The sequence below is a fragment of the Sorex fumeus genome, unplaced genomic scaffold (assembly GCF_029834395.1).
Source record: "Sorex fumeus unplaced genomic scaffold, SorFum_2.1 ptg000033l, whole genome shotgun sequence".
NCBI lineage: Eukaryota > Metazoa > Chordata > Mammalia > Eulipotyphla > Soricidae > Sorex > Sorex fumeus.
Genome location: NW_026606090.1, coordinates 21,482,679 through 21,503,161, shown reverse-complemented (window position 1 = coordinate 21,503,161; position 20,483 = coordinate 21,482,679). Strand labels below are relative to the sequence as shown.

Genomic DNA, 20,483 nt, shown 5'->3' with positions numbered 1-20,483 from the left:
GGTAATCCTTCTTCACAGCTTCAATGGAGTGAACAATACCCTAATACCAAAAGTGAACTGATACTACTAAAATAAATAAATTTAAGACCAGTTTCCTTAATATTGATGTAAAAATCCTCTTAGTGGACCAAATGTAACAATATATCAAAAGGATCATAATGTCATGACCAAGTGGAGTTTTTTCCAGGGATGTAAGGATATGAGGATGAAAATTGGCTCTCGATCTCTCTCTTGCTCTCTCTCTCTCTCTCTTTCTTTCTCTCTCTCTCCCCCTCTCTCTTTCTCTCTCTCCCCCCATTTCATCTATATTTTATACTACTTGTATATGTAATATATCAACAAAATGAACGATAAAAACTATGATAAAAAAACAACTATAAGATCATATCAATTGATGCAGAGAAAGTTTTTCCTTAAGATTCAATATCTAACCCGAATAGAAACCTTTAACAGAGTAGGGGTAGAAGAAATGTATTTTCAAGATAGTAAGTGCCATTTACAACAGACCCACAGCCAACAAAGTGCTCAATGGCTCAAAGCTGAAACCTTCCCTCCGAGGCCAAGCACAAGGCGAGCGTGTCCACTTCATCCACTGCACTGAATCTAGGCTCGGGCGTACTTTCCACACAGTTAGGCAAGACATGGAATCACAGGGATCCAAATCGGAAAAGAAGTTAAATTGTGGGGGCTGGAGCAATAGCACAGCGGGTAGGTCATTTACCTTGTATGCGGCCAACCCGGGTTTGATTCCCAGCATCCCATGTGGTCCCCTGAGCACCGCCAGGGGTAAGCCCTGTGCATCGCCAGGTGTGACCCAAAAAGCCAAAAAAAAAAAAAAAAGTTAAACTATCAGTATTTGCAGATGACATGTTTTTATACATTAGAAGAGCCTGGAATAATTACTGAGCGCAGAGCCAGGACTGACCCCAAGCATTGCTGGCTGAGGCCCCAAAACCAAAAAAGAAAAAAGAAACCCCCCCCAAAAAAAACCCCATTCTTTTAGAAACAGTAAGCCAGCACAGCAAGAAACAGGTTATAAAATCATTTGACCCCAAAATCATTCATTTCTATATGCAAATGATGAACAAACTAGAGATAAAATTTTAAAAATAACCCCATTTAAAATACTGTCCAAAAACATTAAATATTAAGGCCTTAGCAAAGAATGTGAAAAACATATATTAATCCACCTTGAGTGATTCCTGTGTGTAGAGCCAGGAGTAACTCCTGAGCATTGCTGGATCTGGTCCAAAAATAAACTGAAAAAGAATCAAACCCCACCAACAACAAACTCCCCTACAAATCACTACTGAAAGACATAGAAGAGGACACTGTGAAATGGAAAAAATACGCTGTGGTTATGGATTAGAAATTCAACATTGTCAAAGTAATCATCCAAAGAATTATACAGATTTTATGCACTTCCTATCAAACTCCCAGTGATACCCTTCAGAGACTTGGAACCTATATTAACTCATACTAAAATTTGTATGGAGTCAGAAAACTTCCTGAATGGCTATTCTAAGGAAGAAGATAGGAGGTATCACTTTTCCTGACGTCAGAATTTACTGTAAAACTACTGTAATCAAAACTACATTGTACTGGAGTAAAAATTCTTATAGACACATGGAACAGAATTGAGACCCTAGAGATAAACCCTCAGATCTTTGGACAGTTAATATGACAAAGTTGATGGTGCACGACGTGGAACAAGGAAAGCCTATAAAACAAAAGGTGCTGGGAAAAATGAATAGCCACATAGAAAAAAAAAAGTACCGGGTTGGAGTGATAGCACAGCGGGTAGGGTGTTTGCCTTGCAAGTTCGATTCCCAACACCCCATATGGTCCCCTGAGCACCGCCAGGAGCAATTCCTGAGTGCATGAGCCAGGAGTAACCCCTGAGCATCGCCGGGTGTGACCCAAAAAGAAAAAAAAAAGTACCCATGTTTCATACCAATCACTAGAGCTAATTCAGAGTGGATTATAGACATCATGATTGGTCCAGAATCCATTCAGTTTGCTGAGATAAATAGGCAGAACTCTCCAGCATGTGGACCTCAAAGGTATTCTGAGCGATTTGACTTCAAAGGCAAAGCTAACAAAAACAAAAATAAATGGGACTCCATAAAATTTAATATTTTTACAATTAAAGCTTTTACATGACATAAGAAATGCAGGCCAAAATAAAAATATACCCTACTGAAGAAAATAATTGTTATCCAACACATAGGATAGAGGACTAATAATATCCAAGATACATAAAGTACTCACAAAACTCAGCAATAAAAATACCAATAACCCCATCAAGAAATGGAAATGAGGGCTGGAGCGAGTCGAGCGGGTAGGGCACTTGCCTTGCATTCAGTTGACCTGGATTCCGTGCCTGGCGTCCTACGTGGTCCCCCGAACCACTCCAGGTGTTACCTCCTTTTGTGCCTCCCCTCCCCCAGAAAGGAGAGAAGGTGAACCAAGAAACAATTCTTTGAAGATGCCATGTGGACATTTTGGAAAGTAGGGATCGGGGATAACACAGGAGGTGAAGTGCTACTTCTCTTTGGGGGCTGCGGCCTTGCTCAGATCCTTAGGAATCCCTGGCACCACGAAGGGTTTCTCTGAGCACCAGGGGGCACTCCCGGACACAGCCGGGAGTAGCTACTGAATGCTGTTGGGTGTGGCCCCGTGTCCCTGACTGGATAATAGGGGACCAGAGAGATTACAGCCCTTCCCACAGCCAAGCACAGCCCAACTCGCTCCTGTTGGGAAAGCTAGGACAAGCCCCGCCACACTGCTACATGTTGCCCCCGAACTAGCAGCAACAGAAGTTGGAAAATAGGACCAGGGGAAGTAGCTTAGGGGTAGAGCACTTGTCTCGCGTGAGGTGCTGGGTTACATTCCCCGTACATGGGGTGCCTCGGGCACTGCTGGCAGCACCCTTGGGCAGTACTGTATGACACCCCCCCCCAATTATTTTTTTTTAATTTGGGAAAATTTAGAAAAAGGGGAAAATGCGAATTATGACTTTCTTATTCATATTTTGGTAAATTTCTTTCCAGCCTTTTCTTTATTCCACTCACACAATTTAAAACTTATTGCAGTATACCTTTTTCATTTGTTTTATTTATTTTTGGGCCACACCTGGTGATGCTCAGGGCTTAGTTCTGACTCTGTGCTCAGGGATCACTCCTGGCACACCTTGGGTTCCAGATGTGGTGCTGGGGATTGAACTCAAATTACATGAGTACAAAGCAATTGCCTTGCTACAAATTGTAGCAGGTACACCAGGGGCTGGAGCAATAGCACAGTGGGTAGGACGTTTGCCTTGCATGCCGCCGACCAGGGTTCGATTCCCAGCATCCCAGTGCTCCCCTGAGCTCCGCCAGGAGTGGTTCCTGAGTGCAGAGCCAGGAGTAACCCCTGTGCATCGCCAGGTGTGACCCAAAAAAACAAAAAACAAAAGCAGGTATGCCATCCTTTTTTTTCCTCTATGACTTCATTTCTTGTATATACTACATGCCAGTAACAGGAACTCTTTAATATTAAGGAAAACCTTAAATGTAATTTTAAATGAGACCAAAATCTCTCATGTATAGACCTCTCAGGTTCACCTAATATCAGTACTTGGTCATCTTGTTGTATCTATAGCCTTGAAGAATTTAGAACAAATTCTTTTTTTTTTTTTAATTTTAGTGAAACACCATGAGGTACAGTTGTAGACTTATAAATTTTTGTGCTTGGGTTTCAGTTATACAGTGATAAAATTTGGATCAAATTCTATGTGACATTTTTATTCTTAATATCTAAGTATGACCTTTACAAGTATTTTGTAAAAGCTATCAAACTGCCATTATTAAAACCTGAAGAAGGACCAGGCAGATTGGACTCAATGGTCTGGAGTCTGCGCTGCTGAGAGACTCACAACTGTGGTCACTGGCATTGCACGGCTCTCCAAGCACCACAGGGAAGCTACCAGATCTCTGAGCTCTGGGCAAGGAGTAGCCCAAGACAAAATCATTCTTAAGGAAAAACAGAAACAAAAACTGATTCCTTAGTATCATAATCTGGTGAGTTAAGACAATAAAATTTCTCTCAATGAATATCCAATAATTTACTTAATAATTCCATTAGGACCTTTAGGGTGTTTAGAATTTTGTGTGATTTTAACTAATTGTTTGGACAACTTCATGTCTATAATTTTTTCTCTAGTTAATCTTTTCTTCAGGAAGGCATTCTAAACCTGAACAGTAATACAAAAAGTCTTGTGATGTTTTATCATCTCTGCAGCAGTGCATCTTATTATATTAAAAAAAAATCCTTTTTTTCCCCCGGGATCACACCTGGCAGTGCTTTGGGGTTACCTGGCCTGGCGGTTCTCAAGGGACTATACCAGGTGCCAGGGATCAAACATGCTTTGTCCATGTGGAAGGCAAACACCTCACTTGCTGGGCTCTCGCTCTGGGAAATTTTAGTTCAGGCACAGAAGCATGTAAGTGAAGATCTTTGCAGCTCTCAGTCGATGTATGAAGAGGGGGGTTGTGATTTCCTTATCCTCCTCAGGATATAGTTGGCTGACTCTTCCATAGCACCTGCATCTGTTGAATATTTTAGTCGTGAGTGATTATTCTGTCTTCTATTCTGTTGCCACATACGTGGCTTAGAATTTAATGGTATAGGTGGCAGGGGCTGGAGAGATTAGCACATCTGGTGGAGGTAGTATGCTTGCCTGGCATGAGGCCAACCTAGATTCTATCCCTGGCATGCACATGGTCCTCCGACCGACCCCTGCCAGCAGTAATCCGAGTGCAGAGCCAGGCCAGGAGTATGTCCTGAGTACCTCTGGATGTAATCCCAAAACCAAGAAATTTTAAAAAATTAATTTATGGGGCTAGAGAGCGTACAGAAGGTAGGGCACTTGCCCACATGATGTCCTGGGTTCAATTCCCCAGAACCTCTGGGAGTGATCCTTAAGTGCAGAGCCAGGAGTAAGCCCAAGCACCACTGTGGCACAGAACAAAAACAAAACAAAAAGTCAAGGTCAAGGCGTCAGGAGTGAAGCTCATTGGCTCATTCACCTTGCAGGTGTGAGGGCCTGGCTTGGATCCCTGGCACTGAGCCTGACCCTCAGAAGAAGGGAGGATTTAAGCTGTTCTCCACAGAATTAAGATATTCCTCCCATAGTATTTTTTGGTGTATTAGATTAGGAGTCTAATGTGAATTTCATTTCTTCAGTCATTAAGAGTTATATATAAAGATTTTTAAATTCTACTTCAAGCAAGGAAGATTGTTTGGATTTCTAGACAAGTACAAATATAGGAAACATTGATTTATCATCATATAAATTAAATAAAAATTGATAAAAACATTAATACGGTATTTTAAGTTTAGCCTTACTCTCTCTCTCTTTTTTTTTCCCGCGGGGGTGTGGGGCACACCCAGCAGTGCTCAGGGCTGACTCCTGGCTCTTTGCTCCGGATTCACTCCTGGCAGTACTCCGGGACCATTTGGAATGCCAGGTCCAACCTGGCTCAGCCCCCTGCAAGGGAAGTGCCTTCCCGCTGTACCATTGCTCCAGCCGTAGCTTTAAACTACTTTGGATGATTAAACTGAAGATTCTGAGTATCAATAATAGTCTGGACAGATGATTTAAAAACAGAATAAGCAGGAGAAAGCTAATGTAAGAGGAACAAACTATAAAACGATACTATAAGCAATATAGAAGGAATTTATCTGTTATCTAATACAGTTTTGGATACAGCGTGGTATAGTTCAAAGAACACTGACATTTGGAGATCTAAGTTCATTTCTTGACCATCTCATGATAATACTAACAACAACGATCCTATAAATAATTACCATTTATTGAGTATGCCAAGTACCAGACCTGTGAGCAGTTGATAGACGTCAGTCATTTAATTTACAACGCCACAATAACCTTGGCAGACTGGTTTGCACTTTTTTAACATCTCGGAGAAACAGAATCTCAGAAATTTTGTCAGGATCTGTGTAGTCTTTCTCTTCTTCTTGTGATCACGATGGTTATTTTTTCTTTCTCTAGCCATTCTCTCTTGGTTTTCCTCTCTTGAGTACAAGTTCTCTATGGTTAGGTGTAAAAGTTATTCTTCCATAAACATTTGAGACCATGTTCTAAGGCCATTCTTTTTGTTATTCATCACTCTTCCGTTTCATGACACATGATAATCTGATTTAATACAGTATATATTTATAATGTATGAAAGAATGCTTCAAAATTGCTTATGTATTTCATATTTTCTCTAACTACTAAAACTCTTTTCTTCCTAAAGTTTGCACAGTTGGGTACTGGGCCAGGGTATTTCAGTTCTCTTGTCACTCATTTTTTATTCTCTCAACTTTGCTTTTCTTTACAGAGTTTGAATTCTTATACAAATGGAGCATATGGCCCACCATATTCCACCGGCCCTAGTGCAAATACGACCTCATACTCGGGGGCATATTACACACCTGGATATACTCAGACCAATTACTCCACAGAGGTTCCAAACACCTATTGTTCACCTGGCGACAGCCCAGCCCCAGTCTCTCGTTGGATATATCCCCAGCAAGATTGCCAGACTGAAACACCGCCTCTTAGGGGGCAGGTTCCAGGATACTCTGCTTCACAGGTAATTGCCTGTTTTCTGTTGGGACAAAAATGCAGGCTCTGTCTCTTGAGTTGTATAGAGTGGATGGGCACCGATCATGGTAACGTTGACTTAGTAAAACACTCCTTGCAGTGACTGGGAAGGCAGGAACTCCCCCCCCCCCCTTTTTTTTGCTCCTGTGTTTCTCACTTGTTGCAGTTATTATAGTAGATGAATTTTAAGCTGAGGGTATCTTCAAGTTGTTATATAAAAAATTGTAACGTAAAGTAAAGGCCCTCCCGTTGATCGTCGATTTGCTCGAGCGGGCCCAGTAACGTCTCCATTGGAGACTTTGTTGTTACTGTGTTTGGCATATCGAATACTCTCAGCAGCTTGCCGGGCTCTCCGAGAGGGGCGGAGGAATCGAACTCGGGTCGGCCATGTTGGCCGCTTGTAAGGCGAACGCCCTACCCGCTGTGCTATCGCTCCAGCCCTTTTTAAATAATTATAAAATTTTTGTAGGGGAAGAATCTTTAGAGCTGTTGCTCGAAAGTTTCCCATGTAGTCTTTTTAGTGTGTATATAAGTATACACACACATGTGATGCGTATGTTCTGCCACTTAGCTGAGTTCCCCAGCCTAGACATACTGATTTATTTCGGGTGTGCTCAGGGCTTACGCCTGGGTTTGTCCCCCAAATTCTGGCAGGCACTGGGGACCGTATGTGGTGCGAGAGATGGAATCTGGGTCCGCTACATGTGAGGCAAGTCCTTACCTGCTGAACTATTTGGCCGTAGGCTTTTTTTGTTTGTTTGTTTTGCTTTTTGGGTCACACCCGGCGATGCACAGGAGTTACTCCTGGTTCATGCACTCAGGAATTTCTCCTATTACTCCTGGCGGTGCTCGGGGGGCCATATGGGATGCTGGGAATTGAACCTAGGTCAGCTGCGTGCAAGGCCAACGCCCTACCCGCTGTGCTATTGCTCCAGTCCCACAGGCATATTTTCTTAATGTTAATGTCAGTAGAAATTCCAAAGTGTCTTTATGTGTTCTTCCTATAGCCTACGGAAGCATAGGACAGTTAGGCAGTGGTTTGTACTGGAGTATTTTCATTGCTTGAAAGTGTCTTTTAGTAGTGATCGGCACTTTCCTTCTTCTCAATCTAGAGCCCTGGAATGACTCTGCCCCATTATTCTTACGGGGATGGTAATCGTAGTATTCCGCAACCAGGACCTAGTGGACGATCCCATGAGGACTCCTGGGCTCCTCCCGGGACTTACGGAATGGCAAACCGGTACCCCTGGCCACCAGCTGCCCCTGCAGCACCACCCAGTAACCTCTACGTGAGCGAGAATGCTTCCCCGTGGCCTGGCACTGGCTCTCCTCGTCCTCCTCAGCCGCCTCCTTCACCGCCCTTGCAGCAACCCAAGGTAGGGGTCTTCAGGCACCTGGGGGTGGGCAGAGCACCGCCTAGACCTGGGCTGCACTGGTGTGTTTTGAATGGGGATGAATGACAAAAAGCTGGTGACTGCCACCTCCCTGCCGTGGCTTTACCTAGCCCAGTTTCATCTTTCCCACCTCCCTATTTTGTAAAAAATGGCTTTAATTGTTACGACAGTTTTAGGTTCACAGCCTTTATCCAACAGGAAGGAGAATACTCCTTTGCTGTTTGTTTTAATCTGAATCTTAAAACCAGAGTTTGTGTTTTATTACCCTAGTATAGAGAGAGAAGACAAACCCAAGTGAAGTATTCCAGAAGGCTTAATTAAAATGTAGGCTTGAATATCATTTATTTTGGCTGGGCTCCTTTTCATAATCTGTCTTGGTGTTAACGAGGGGAAAACTAATTTCTTTATTAAGTCACTGGGTGGATTGTGATGTGGTCAGAATAGATTGAGATATTCACTTGATGATCTGCGTCAGGGTAGATTCCAGCCATCGTACTTGGAACTCTGGCTTTTACTTTGACAGAGTATTCTTTTCATTCTTGTCCACCTTTTTATTTTTTTTTTATTTTTGCTTTTTATGGGTCACACACAGCGATACTCAGGGGTTTACTCCTGGCTTGGCACTCAGAAATTACTCCTAGCAGTGCTTGGGGGACCATATGAGATACTGGGAATTAAACCTGGGTCGGCCGCATGCAAGGCAAACGACCTACTGGCTATACTGTCGCTCCGGCCCTTGTCCATCTTTTTAGAATTGTATTTTCCCAGCATGATTCAAGAGGGAGGTCCAGCTTTACTGGTGGGGAATCTATGTACCTTCCTGGTCAAGTGAAACCTATGAGCATGTAACTGTAATGTTGATGAATTCCCATTAAAATGCTTTTCTTCCCTTTGCTCTCCTACTTCAAGGATTCCTCATACCCCTATAGCCAGTCCGATCAAAGGATGAACCAGCACAGCTTTCCTTGCAGTGTCCATCAGTTTCAGCCCTCAGGAGCGGTGAACAGTGATAATTCAGAGCCTTTGGATTCCCAAGTCCAGTATAGTGCTGAGCCTCAGCTATATGGTAATTCCAGCAATGAGCATCCCAGCAATCAAGATCAAAGTAATCTCCCTGAGGAACCATTATCTTCAGATCAAAGTACTCCCCCAGGTATTAAGAAAATCATACACGTGCTGGAGAAAGTCCAGTACCTTGAGCAAGAAGTAGAAGAGTTCATAGGAAAAAAGACAGACAAAGCTTACTGGCTGCTGGAGGAAATGTTGACCAAGGAGCTGTTGGAACTGGATTCCGTTGAAACTGGAGGCCAGGATTCTGTCCGGCAGGCCAGGAAGGAGGCTGTTTGTAAGATCCAGGCCATCCTGGAAAAATTGGAAAAAAAGGGCTTATGAACAGATAAGAAACAGAGGGAAAAGCTCCTGTTACTAACTTAACCAAAGAACTCTTGGGTTTGGTTAATTACTCACTTTCTGAAATGCCTGTTGATAACGAGAAGCAGTACATTCCAACTTTGATTCAAAGCTTGAAAAGCTGGTAATGGACTTGGGTGAACATTTTAATTATGAATTGTTTCAGGTTTTCAGACCAATGAATGTAATAGGAAACTGGAGTTATCAATATTGCCAATTAGATTAATTCCTTAGACTTGCGGATAATCTAGCGAGCTGCTTCTTATCAGCAGGAGGTAAAATACGCTTATGTAACAGGCTTATCAGAAACCTACCAGATGAGACTGACTCTGTGATCTGAGACAGTTCTGTTTTTAAACATCTGGGCCACTTGTCACATTTTTGTACATTGTGACTGCTTTCAGCATACACCTGTAAATTACTGCTTGGACTTTAGCCTTTCTTGACCCCTGTTTTGTTTTGTTATTTGCAGTTCACAAATATAGTATTCTCTATTTCTTGGTATATTTTGTAGTAATATGTTTAATATAATAATTCAAAAGACTATTGATAGCCAGATAGTATGGCAATTCTGAATGAATTTATATCTTTTCTTCACTTGAATATATTGCAGTGTGTGTACTGAATTTCTGAGATAAATTGTCTCCCCTTTTGTATTGATCGTTAGGTTCAAGTTTTATCATGTCTCTTTGATGTTACTAGAGGAAGGTAAATTTGGAAGTGGCACTTCATAGGAATGAAATTGATTCTTGGCCATCTTTGAGTGTGTTTTTTTGTTGTTGTTGTTGTTGTATTTGGATAAAGATCTTCTTTACAGAATATAATTACCTTTTATAAGGTAAATGAAGCTTCCAAATGAAGCATTATGATAAATAGAGATAAAAATTTAATGCCACAGTGAGTGGAGATAATAGCTGAAGAAGGAAATGAATATGACATGGAAGTTCTACTCTATCCAGAATAGGAGTTTCACTATCCAGATCCCAATGAGCAGATTTCAGCTCAGTTTATAGTACAGAATAATGAGGGTGAGTAAAAGGGTTCATGCTCAGGGAATGCATCAGCCATATCAAGAATGGGAAATAATCTCTAAAAGGCAGATTTGCTTTCTGGGGTCCAGGGTGAAGTTTTGGAACACATCTGGCAGTGCTCAGGAACTGTTCCTGGCTCTGTGCTTAGGACAGAGCCCTTAAGGGACAGCGCTTGGGGGTTTTAACTAAGGTTGGCGGCATGCAAGGCAGATGCATGCAAGGAGCCCCTACACGGTCCCTCCAATACCCAAGGGGGATTTGGTTTTATCTTTTATTTCCCTGGAATAAATTGCACACACACACAGTATTGCCTGTTTTGTAAGAAAAGATGTTTTATTACCATTAATTTTCATTATAGATCCCAATTTCAGGACAGAATATTGAAATGGTCTAATCTGGGCTTGCTTGGATAGCTCTCTGCTATTACATGGAAGAGATGGTGGTAAATGACTTACTTTTTACACCCAAAGTGAGTTCTAGTATACAGTATCTGTTATTGGAAAGCAGCTGCTTCTTACTAAGATGTTCAAGTGATAATTTTTTTGCCTAAACTGCCAGGCTTGTTAACAAATCTCTCAGCCCTCTCCTCTCCTTATACATGAAACACTATTGATAGGACAAATATGATGAGAAGACATGAGTAAAAATATTGGCTGCACTAAACATGGTAAAAATAATCATATGATTGGAATGCATGATTTTATGAGAGAATATGGTGATAATTTTACTATAGTAAATACTGGCTTACCGTAGGAATGTTAAAAAAAAGCTCTTCTATGAAAATTAGAAACTTGAAATTAAAATTTAGGATTGGGGACCTTAAAGCTAAGTTAACGTAAACCAGTGAGTGGTAATTCAGGAGATGACTATTACTACTTAATTGAGTGCCCAACATACCAATTTTCAAAAAGTCTTGATATATATTTACATTATACACAGATGCATTTATGTGTGCATTTTTGTCTTTAAAAATTGTTTTTTGAGGTGACTTTGGACTGAATTGAAGAGTTGTAAAATGAACACTCAACTTCCCGTTATGTTAACATCTGCTAACCACAGAACATTTATCAAACTTACAAAGTTAGCCTTGATACAATACTGTTAACTAGAGTTTTAAAATTCGAGATTTCCTTTGTCTTTTCACCGATGTCCTTTTATTGTCCCATGGTCCACATAGGGACCCACGTAGCTGTTGTCTCACTGTGTCTTCCAGTCCGAGTGCAGCGACACCTGACGTTATCCTGTATTCCTGGTATTGTTAATCCTGTTCACTGCCTAAGGTGGTGTCTGCTAGAATTCCCTACCCTCAACTTCTATGTCCTCTTTTGTGATGACTGTATATTTGCTGGGGACCCTTTGAGACTATGCAAATGTCATGTTTCTGCTTAATCGTTTGCCCACTCATTTTTGGAGCCCTTGGCAGATCTTGCTTTGTGTCAGTTCCTCACTGTGGTGGTCAAACGGTGATTTCTAGTTCTCCTGTTCCTTCGATGTTTCTTCATTGAAGTTCTTCTGTAAGGGGAGGGGCATCACTTCTGGATTATATTTCTAATTATAGTAAGATTCGGGATAAGTACAAACTGAACTTAAAGCTGTGCAAACCATGTTAAAATGATTCTAAATAGCGATATCGAAGGACAGACAATTAAGAATGTAAGCTTTTTTCAGAAAGTACAGTGAACTTAATAAGGAGAATAATATTCATAATTTGTGGGTTTGGTTTAAGTTTTGATTAAATATTGACTCCAGAATGAATTTTAAATTTTATTGATATGTGATTGATATTAAAACGTGTCTAAATTTATATTCTGTGGGATAATTTTTGTCAAAATCTTGAATAAAGTTTCCCAGACCTGGCATGTTAAACAAAACCGTCTTCTGTGTGATAAATGCTAATATAAATTTGTAAGTCCTAATGAATCATCTGGGGAATGGGTTGGTGTGAATTTTTTCTTGTGTTTGGGGTCTGTGTCTGGCCCCTGCTTGGGGGGAGGGGTCATTCCATCGGACCTGCTGCTTCTGCATGTACAGCCAGCTGATTGGACTCTCTCTCTCCCTGTCCTCGGTGTGGCCTTCTCTCAGAGTTTCAGCAGTGTTCTTTGAAATCAGTTTTTTAGGTTAGTATAGTACCACTACCGACAGGCTGATTCAGGTAGAAGGTTGAGGGTGGGGTCAGGCCGGAAGTCGCACCCTGTTGTGCCCTTTGTGCCGAGTAGGACGCTGGCAGCTCTGCAGGTAGGTCTGTGGCGAAGACGACTCAAAAAGAAAAATACACTCACGCACACATCTGCAAGCATGTGTGTGAGCAGCCCGGCGACCTTGTAACGCTCGCTGAGTGTGCGCGAGACTCACCGCCGAGGAGGAGCAGGACTGGTGGCAAGCAGGTCTGCAAGCAGCATGGAAAGCGTGTGACTGGGGACACTGCCACATCGGAGTGACGAGCTCGAGCTGCTTCGTGAAAGAAGCAGTCTCCTGCTTCCGTTCCCACTTTCCCTTACACAGAAGGAACCACTTTCCACTGGGTTTAAAAGTTAGTATCTGTTAAAAAAAAAATAATTGTCTTGCTTCTTCATTCATCAATTTTAGATCATTCCCACTGATTCTGAATTACAGCGAATGAGGGTCTCGGTTTGTGTCTGCCCATCATACACCAGTAGGGTCCTCATGCTTTCCCTACCGCCTTTTTAATCTGATTATAAGGTATTTATCTACATACAATAGATTGCTTGGAATGTTCCTGCAAAGGAAATTTATTTACTCTCCATAGTTTGTTGATTCACTTCTGTCAGCATGGTCTCAGATTTTCCGTTTTCTTTTTCTGTTTGGTGGTGCTAGGAATGGAAGCAGGGCCTTGCCCATGCAAGGCACACTTGGATTCTTTGCTTCTGGTGATGTTCAGGGTATACTCCAAGCAATGCCGGGACAGAGAGGCCACTGTGTGCTGCTGGGGGCCACACCTGGCCTTCCAGCACTCAAACCACATGCCTAGCTCTGGCTAGTGCTGGATGTGGGGTCACTACTGCAGGACTTGAAGACTGTAAGATGCCACAGATTGAACTCAGACTTCCAACATGCAAAATGTGCTCAGTGCATTAGCTGTCTACCCAGCCTAATACTTGTGTTATGATCTGAAACAACCTTTGTGTGTGTGTGGGGGGGGGGGGGGGGAAGCGTGGTATAGGCCACACCTGGCAATGCTCAGGGGTTACTCCTGGCTCTGCACTGAGAAATTACTCCTAGCAATGCTCAGGGGACAAAATGATTGCCAGGGGTTGAACCTGGGTTGACCCAGTGCAAGGCACAAACCCTGCTTGCTATTACTATCTCTCTCTGGTCCCTAAAAAAATTGTTTTGATACTGAAATTGTCTTATGCTGGCCAACAGACAGTTGCTTTCTTGTCTGTGTTAGGCAATATGGTGGCTTCTGAGTATCTCAGTTATTTTTTCATTGGTGGGGAAGATACCTCCCAAGCAGTAGACCAGTGGTTCAGTGTGCGGGGTCCAGGATGTGGTGCTACTTGGGCCCTGCAGTACCAGGGACCACAAACGCCATCTTGGAGTGATTGTGGACCATATGGTGCCAAGGATTCGGCATGGGTAAAAGGCATATATTCTAAACCCTATACTGTCTCCCTGATCATTGGTTCTTCTTACTAAAAATGTTAGGGGTTGGAGGTGTGACCCAGCAGAAGAAATACACATATACACCATTGAAATAAACTCAGTGTTTACATATTTTTTGTTACTGTTGATTTTTTGTTTGTTTTGGGGCTCTCCACATTGCAAAGCATGAGCTTCCTCCATGTTAAGTTTTAGATTCTTTATTTGGGGTTGGAAAGATAGTACGGCTGGTCTTAGGGTGCTTGCCTTGTATGTGGCTGACCCTGGTTTGATCCCTGTACTCCTATAGTGGACGAACTCTGCCAGGAGTGATCTCTGAGCATCCCTGGGTATGGCCCCAAAACAAAAAGAAAATTTTAAGAATCACTTAATTTTTGGGCTGGAAAGATAGTACGGGGATAAACTACTTTGCATCTCAGTGACCCTGGTCTAAATCCCTGACACTGCACAGGGCCCCCTGGGTAACCCAAAGGTCACTTCTGAGCACAGAGTCAGGAGAAGCCCGCGAACAAGCTAGATACAACTGAAAAATAAATGAATGAAAGAATTGTTTTCTAGATCACAATTCTTTGTTAGATTTGTGTTTTTCTGTTTGTGTTTGGGGGCCTTAGCTGACAGTGCTCAGGGATCATTCCTGGCAAGAATGGGAACCATGTGGGTGCTTGAATCGAACCTGGGTTGGCTGCTTGGAAGGCAAGTGCCCTGCCTGTTGTATATCTTAAGTTTTCAATGTTGATAAAAATCCTGTGTCTGTTTTTTATATATATTTAATATTTTGGGTTTTGGGGGTTTAATCTCAAGGTTTACTTCTGGCGCTGTGCTCAGGGATCGCTCCTGGTGGAGCTCGGTACCATACCAGAAGCGTGCAAGCGAGTGCCCTGTCTGCTGGGCCATTGCTTCAGCCCCACCAGGAGTGATCCCTGAGCATAAATTTTTATTTTAAGGATCAGACTTTGGTGTTTAAGAACTCTCTGCTTAACCCCCAGTTCCTGAAGAGTGTCTTTTGTTTCCTAAAAGTTTTATATTTTACATTTTACTTGCAGAATTTCTGTTTTCCCAATCTAAGAGAAAACCTTACCTTAATGGAAACTTACAAGGTCTATAAGAACAACCTTAGCATACACCTTAACAGGTCAAAACAAAATGTTCTTCATTGACATTAGATATGTAAATCACTTTCTTTTTTTTTCTTTTCTTTTTTTTTTTTTTTTGCTTTTTGGGTCACACCCGGCGATGCTCAGGGGTTACTCCTGGCTCTTGCACTCAGGAATTGCTCCTGGCGGTGCTCAGGGGATCATGTGGGGTGCTGAGAATCGAACCTGTGTCGGTCATGTTGGCTGCGTGCAAGGCAAACGCCCTACCCGCTGTGCTATCACTCCAGCCCCTGTAAATCACTTTCTTTGAAAAAGAATCTAAGCTTATTCGTGTTGAGGGCAGGAACAATTCAATTTGATGATCAATAAGCATTTTTTAAAATGGTTTATAAACTTAGAATTTACCGACTTACAGCTGTTAAAAGAACACCGTTGAGTACTAAAATTTTTTCCAGAACTAACATACTTTCTGCCACCAACCCCATGGTTCTACGGATTGAACCCAGGGCCTCACATGTGCAAGACACACGCTCTATCATTGAGATGTATCTCTGGATCCCTCATCCTATCATTCCTTGTTTACAGATAAAGTCCGTTTCATAGTACTGATGAAATTCTAGCATAGGTCTCCTACTTTCTGATTTAAGTTCCTTGTTTCTCAGTAGCAGTCTGTTTTCCAGATTTAAATGTAGATTCATGGACTCCTTTGGGGAGAGGGGAAATCGACATTTAAAAAAAAAATCTTGGTAGCATATTTCAGGATTTTTTGGTTTCTTTTTGCTTTGAGCCGCAACTGACGGTGCTCAGGGCTTATTCCTTGTTCTATGCTCATGTCACCCCTATTTATGTCAGGAGGCCAAACCCATGGGGTTGGCTGTGTGCAAGGCAAATGCCTTACCCACTGTACTATCTTTGGCCCTTCTTCAATGTCTTAGAGCTTGAGAATCATTGCCCCAAGTGGAAGTTGTCTTCATATTATAGTCAAGACATCAGAGAAGACAATTTTCCCCAGTTTTGTAAGTCTATATGTGAACTGGAAATGGAACACATCTTCCTCTGGAAACTACCTTGGAGGGGAGATACCTTAATGAGCTAGAGCGCGGGCCAAGTATGCGGGCAGGGTGCTTGCCTTGCATATGAATTCCCTCTCCAGCACTCCATATGGTTCCCTAAGCCCCTCCAGGAGTGAGCCCCTGAGTGCAGAGCCAGGAATGAAAACTAACTGCAGCTGGGCATGGCCCCCTAAAATAATGAGGGGCTAGAGCAGAGCAGTAGTATAGTGGGTAGGTAGGGCATTTGCCTTGCATGCTGCTGACCCATAAGGTTCCCGAGAACTGCCAGGGGTAATTCCTGAGTGCAGAGCCAGGAGTAACCCCTGAGCATCGCTCGATGTGGTCCCCAAGCAAAACAATACAAAAGAGAATCTGCTTTGCAGGAAAGAACCTGGGTTTGAGCCCTTTGAACCAGGTGTCTGGCCTCAGGCCATGGTCAAGTGTGTGCCATACCGTTTGCACTTAAATCATGAGGAGTACTTCTTTACTATGTTTTTTTAAAAATTTTTATTAGTGGGGACTGGAGAGATAGCACAGAGGGTAGGGCGTTTGCCTTGCATGCCGCCGACCTGGGTTCGAGTCCTAGCATCCCATATGGTCCCCTGATTACTGCCAGGAGTAACTCCTGAGTGCAGAGCCAGGAGTAACCCCTGTGCATTGCCAGGTGTGACCCAAAAAGCAAAAAAAAAAATAAAATAAAATTAGTGAAACACCATGAGGTACAGTTGCAGACTTACAAATTTTTGTGCTTGGGTTTCTATTATACAATGATCAAGTACCCATCCCTCCACCAGCACCCATCCTTCACCACCACTTATCCCAGTATCCTTCTCACCCCCCATCCCCCCATCCCACCTGCCTCTGTGGCAGGGCATTCCCTTTTGTACTCTCTTTCCTTTTGGGTGCTGTGGTTTGCAAAAGAGGCAATGAGTGGAAATCATGTTTGGTCGATAGTCTACTTTCAGCATGCACCCCCCCATCCTGGGAGGATCCTCCCAACACCCTTTATTTGGTGCTCCCTTCTCTATCTGAGCTGCCTTTTCCCTAGCATGTGCGGCTGGCCTCCAAGCCTTGGAGTAAACCTCCTGGTACTTATCTCGGCTATTCTTGGGTGTTAGTCTCCTATTTTGTTACTTTATATTCCCCAGGGGATATAAAGCTGGAGCGATAGCACAGCGGTAGGGCGTTTGCCTTGCACGCAGCCAGCATGGCCGACCCGAGTTCAATTCCTCCGCCCCTCTCGGAGAGCCCGGCAAGCTACCGAGAGTATTCGATATGCCAGACACAGTAACAACAAAGTCTCCAATGGAGACATTACTGGGCCCGCTCGAGCAAATCGATGATCAACGGGAGGGCCTTTACCTTTACCTTTATATTCCCCAGATAAATGCAGTCTTTCTATGTCTGTCCCTCTCTTTCTGACTAATTTCGCTTAGCATGATACTTTCCATGTAGTACCACTTGTATGTAAATTTCATGACTTCATCTTTTCTAACAGCTACATAGTACAAAGAGTACTTCTTTAAAATCAAGATTCCTGAATCCTGAAAGAGCTAGTGAAGGGGAGTTTCATTTTTTTGGTCTTGGTTTTTGGGCCACACATGACAGTGCTCATGGTTTACTCTTGGCTCTGCATTCAGGGATCACTCCAGAGAGATTCGGGAGTGTTGGAGATTGAACCCGAGTTTGGCTGTATGCAAAGCAGGCACCCTACCCTCTGACTTACTCTCTCTGACCCTTGAATGAGAATTTCTGTAGGTATGCCTGGGCATTTGGCTAATCCCACTTTTATAACTTCCACTGTATAAGAGGCTCTTGTCTCTTACAGCACTCACAAGATGTAGTAATAGTTTATATATACTTTCCAATGAGACGTGAACTCCTTCAGGATAAAGGAGTGCTTTTTCACCACTTTGTATTATAATCAAGTACCAAGATGGTACAGGTAATTGCTGTAGTTCTCAAAGGGTGGGCCATGGCCACTAGCTTTCAGAGATCACAAGGCCAAATGGTTTGGGTTTGAGTCCATACCCTATGTGCTTGGCCTCTGTGTTCAGGACTGATACCTGGAGAACTGGGGGGACCATACCATGTTCTGGGAATTGAATTGCCATGGCTGTATGCAGGGCAAGTGCTTAACCACTGGATCACTCCAACCCCCTCAAAATGATTTTCTTAATAATACTATGATTTGCTGTGTCATTGGCATCTGCACCATTGATGTGAAAAACTGATGGTGCTTTAACATGAATTAAAGCAGTGGAAACAAAGTCATTGGATGCCTAATTAAACTAGCTTATTTTACATGGCACTTCTTTTTTTTTTTTTTAATTAGAAATGACTAAATGGTTCTTCAGATATAGGCCTTGATGGGCTGGACTTCCCGTGATAACAAAGTGAGCTTGTCATGCCAACGAAAATAATGAGTACTTGTCACTAGAGATAAAATTTGTGTGGGGGAGGACAGAGAGTAGGTCCATGGGGTAAGGTGCTTCCTTGCACATGGCCAACTTGGGTTCAATCCCCAGGAACCCATATGGTCCTCCTAGCTTTCCAGGAGTAATTCCTGAGTGTTGAGCCAGGAGTAACCCCTGAGCATCACCTGCTATGGTCACAAAGCAAAACAAAAAAGATAAAATTTGGACTTTGAAGGGAAAACATTTGTAAAACTTTTTTTGCGGGGGAGGGGTTTGGCAATACCCAGCGGTGCTTAGGGCTTACTTATGGCTCTGAGCTCAGGAATCACTCCTGGCGAGCTCTGGTGGGCATATGGGATGCCAAGATGGAACTCATTTGGTCATGTACAAAGCAGTTGTCCTATCGGTTGTACCATCGCTCCAGCTCAGAAGTTTGGAAAATTGTTATCCAATATGAGCTTACAACTTTCCAATAAAGATCTTTCTAGTGAGACTGGCAGTAATTTAGAAGGTACATCCTGTGTACTAAACTGTGTTAACATTTGGAAGACTGCATCACTCAGTGAACCAGTACTTTCCAAATGACCAATCATGAGGTCATCAGTAAGGCATGGGTGAAAGGTCCACTCAAAGAGTAAGACAACTCAAAGAATTTTAACTTATCTTGGTGCAAAAAGCACAGTGATAAGCTTCCAGCTTCCACCATGTAACTAACTTGTGATGAGCTGCCACTTATTGGTAGTTCAAAGCACTGGAACCATGTGTGGGAATTCTGGTTTTGGTCCCCAAAACTGTATGATTCCCCCAGCACCACAGGAAACAACTCCCAAGTAGAGAGAGCAAAGCCAGAGTAGCTCCCGAGTCCTGCCAGCTGTCACTCCCACCCCGGGGAAAACAACTTTAATGTAGCATTAACAGAATCTCCAGGGCGGACCATTAGTACTACATAGGCACGCGGGTCAATCCCAGCCATCCCACACGGTTCCCGAGCACAGCTGGTGTTAGTCCCGAGTGTCACGCAGTGTGCTTCCATAAAAACACCCCTTAATGATCTGAAGAGTACTGAACAACTCTGTTCTCCAAGTACTTATCTGAGTGAGGTTTGATTTTCTTCATAAACTCAAAAACTAAAATGATACAACGGTAGCAGTTGAATGTGGAAATAAGTACGAGGCTGAGCACCACCTCTTTTGAATTAAGCCATAATTAGACATTTATAAAATGTATGGGCTGGAGCGATAGCACAGCGGTAGGGTGTTTGCCTTGCACGCGGCCAGCCTGGCCGAGCCGGGTTCTGTTCCTCCACCCCTCTCAGCCCTGCAAGCTACCAAGAGTATCGCGCCCACATGGCAAAACCTGGCAAGCTACCCGTGACGTATTCGATATGCCAAACACAGTACCAAGTCTCACAATGGAGACGTTACTGGGCCCGCTTGAGCAAATCGATGAGCAATGGGAGGACAGTGACAGTGACAGAGATAAAATGTATAAAGTAATTTTTTAATTTAAAATTTTTTAAGGGACCTGTAGAGAAGTTATTTTTCATACACATTATAGGAATTCTGGTTTTGTGTCATCTGGAAATGAATTACTATTTAAAATTCTCCGTTTTGAGTGGCTGATATAACCTACACGAGAGCTAGGGGCCAGAGGTCACTCTGATACATGACTCCCCCTCTCCCAGTACTGGGTTTATGGGGACTCCCAGCACCTGGCATGCCCACAGGGCCTCACTCAGGCATTTGTAGAGAGTACCTGGGTTCAAGCTCAGATCAGTGGCTTAACTGACTCAGATGCTCAATTGTAGGCATCAAG

The 20,483-nt window shown here is 42.9% G+C and overlaps 1 protein-coding gene across 2 annotated transcripts in view; it reads left to right on the top strand.

Moving 5' to 3' along the window:
* The window catches only part of BAG4 (BAG cochaperone 4), a 42,415-nt gene extending 30,060 nt beyond the window's left edge, over positions 1-12,355 (top strand). The window contains exons 3-5 of one of the 2 annotated variants that reach the window (XM_056116787.1): positions 6,384-6,638; positions 7,762-8,025; positions 8,953-12,355. In XM_056116787.1, the coding sequence (XP_055972762.1) occupies positions 6,384-6,638; positions 7,762-8,025; positions 8,953-9,435 (1,002 nt within the window). In that variant the 3' untranslated portion in view covers positions 9,436-12,355. The remainder of the gene's footprint in view (positions 1-6,383; positions 6,639-7,761; positions 8,026-8,952) is intronic. The other variant, XM_056116788.1, reaches the window with a different exon arrangement.
* Positions 12,356-20,483: the final 8,128 nt, after the last annotated feature.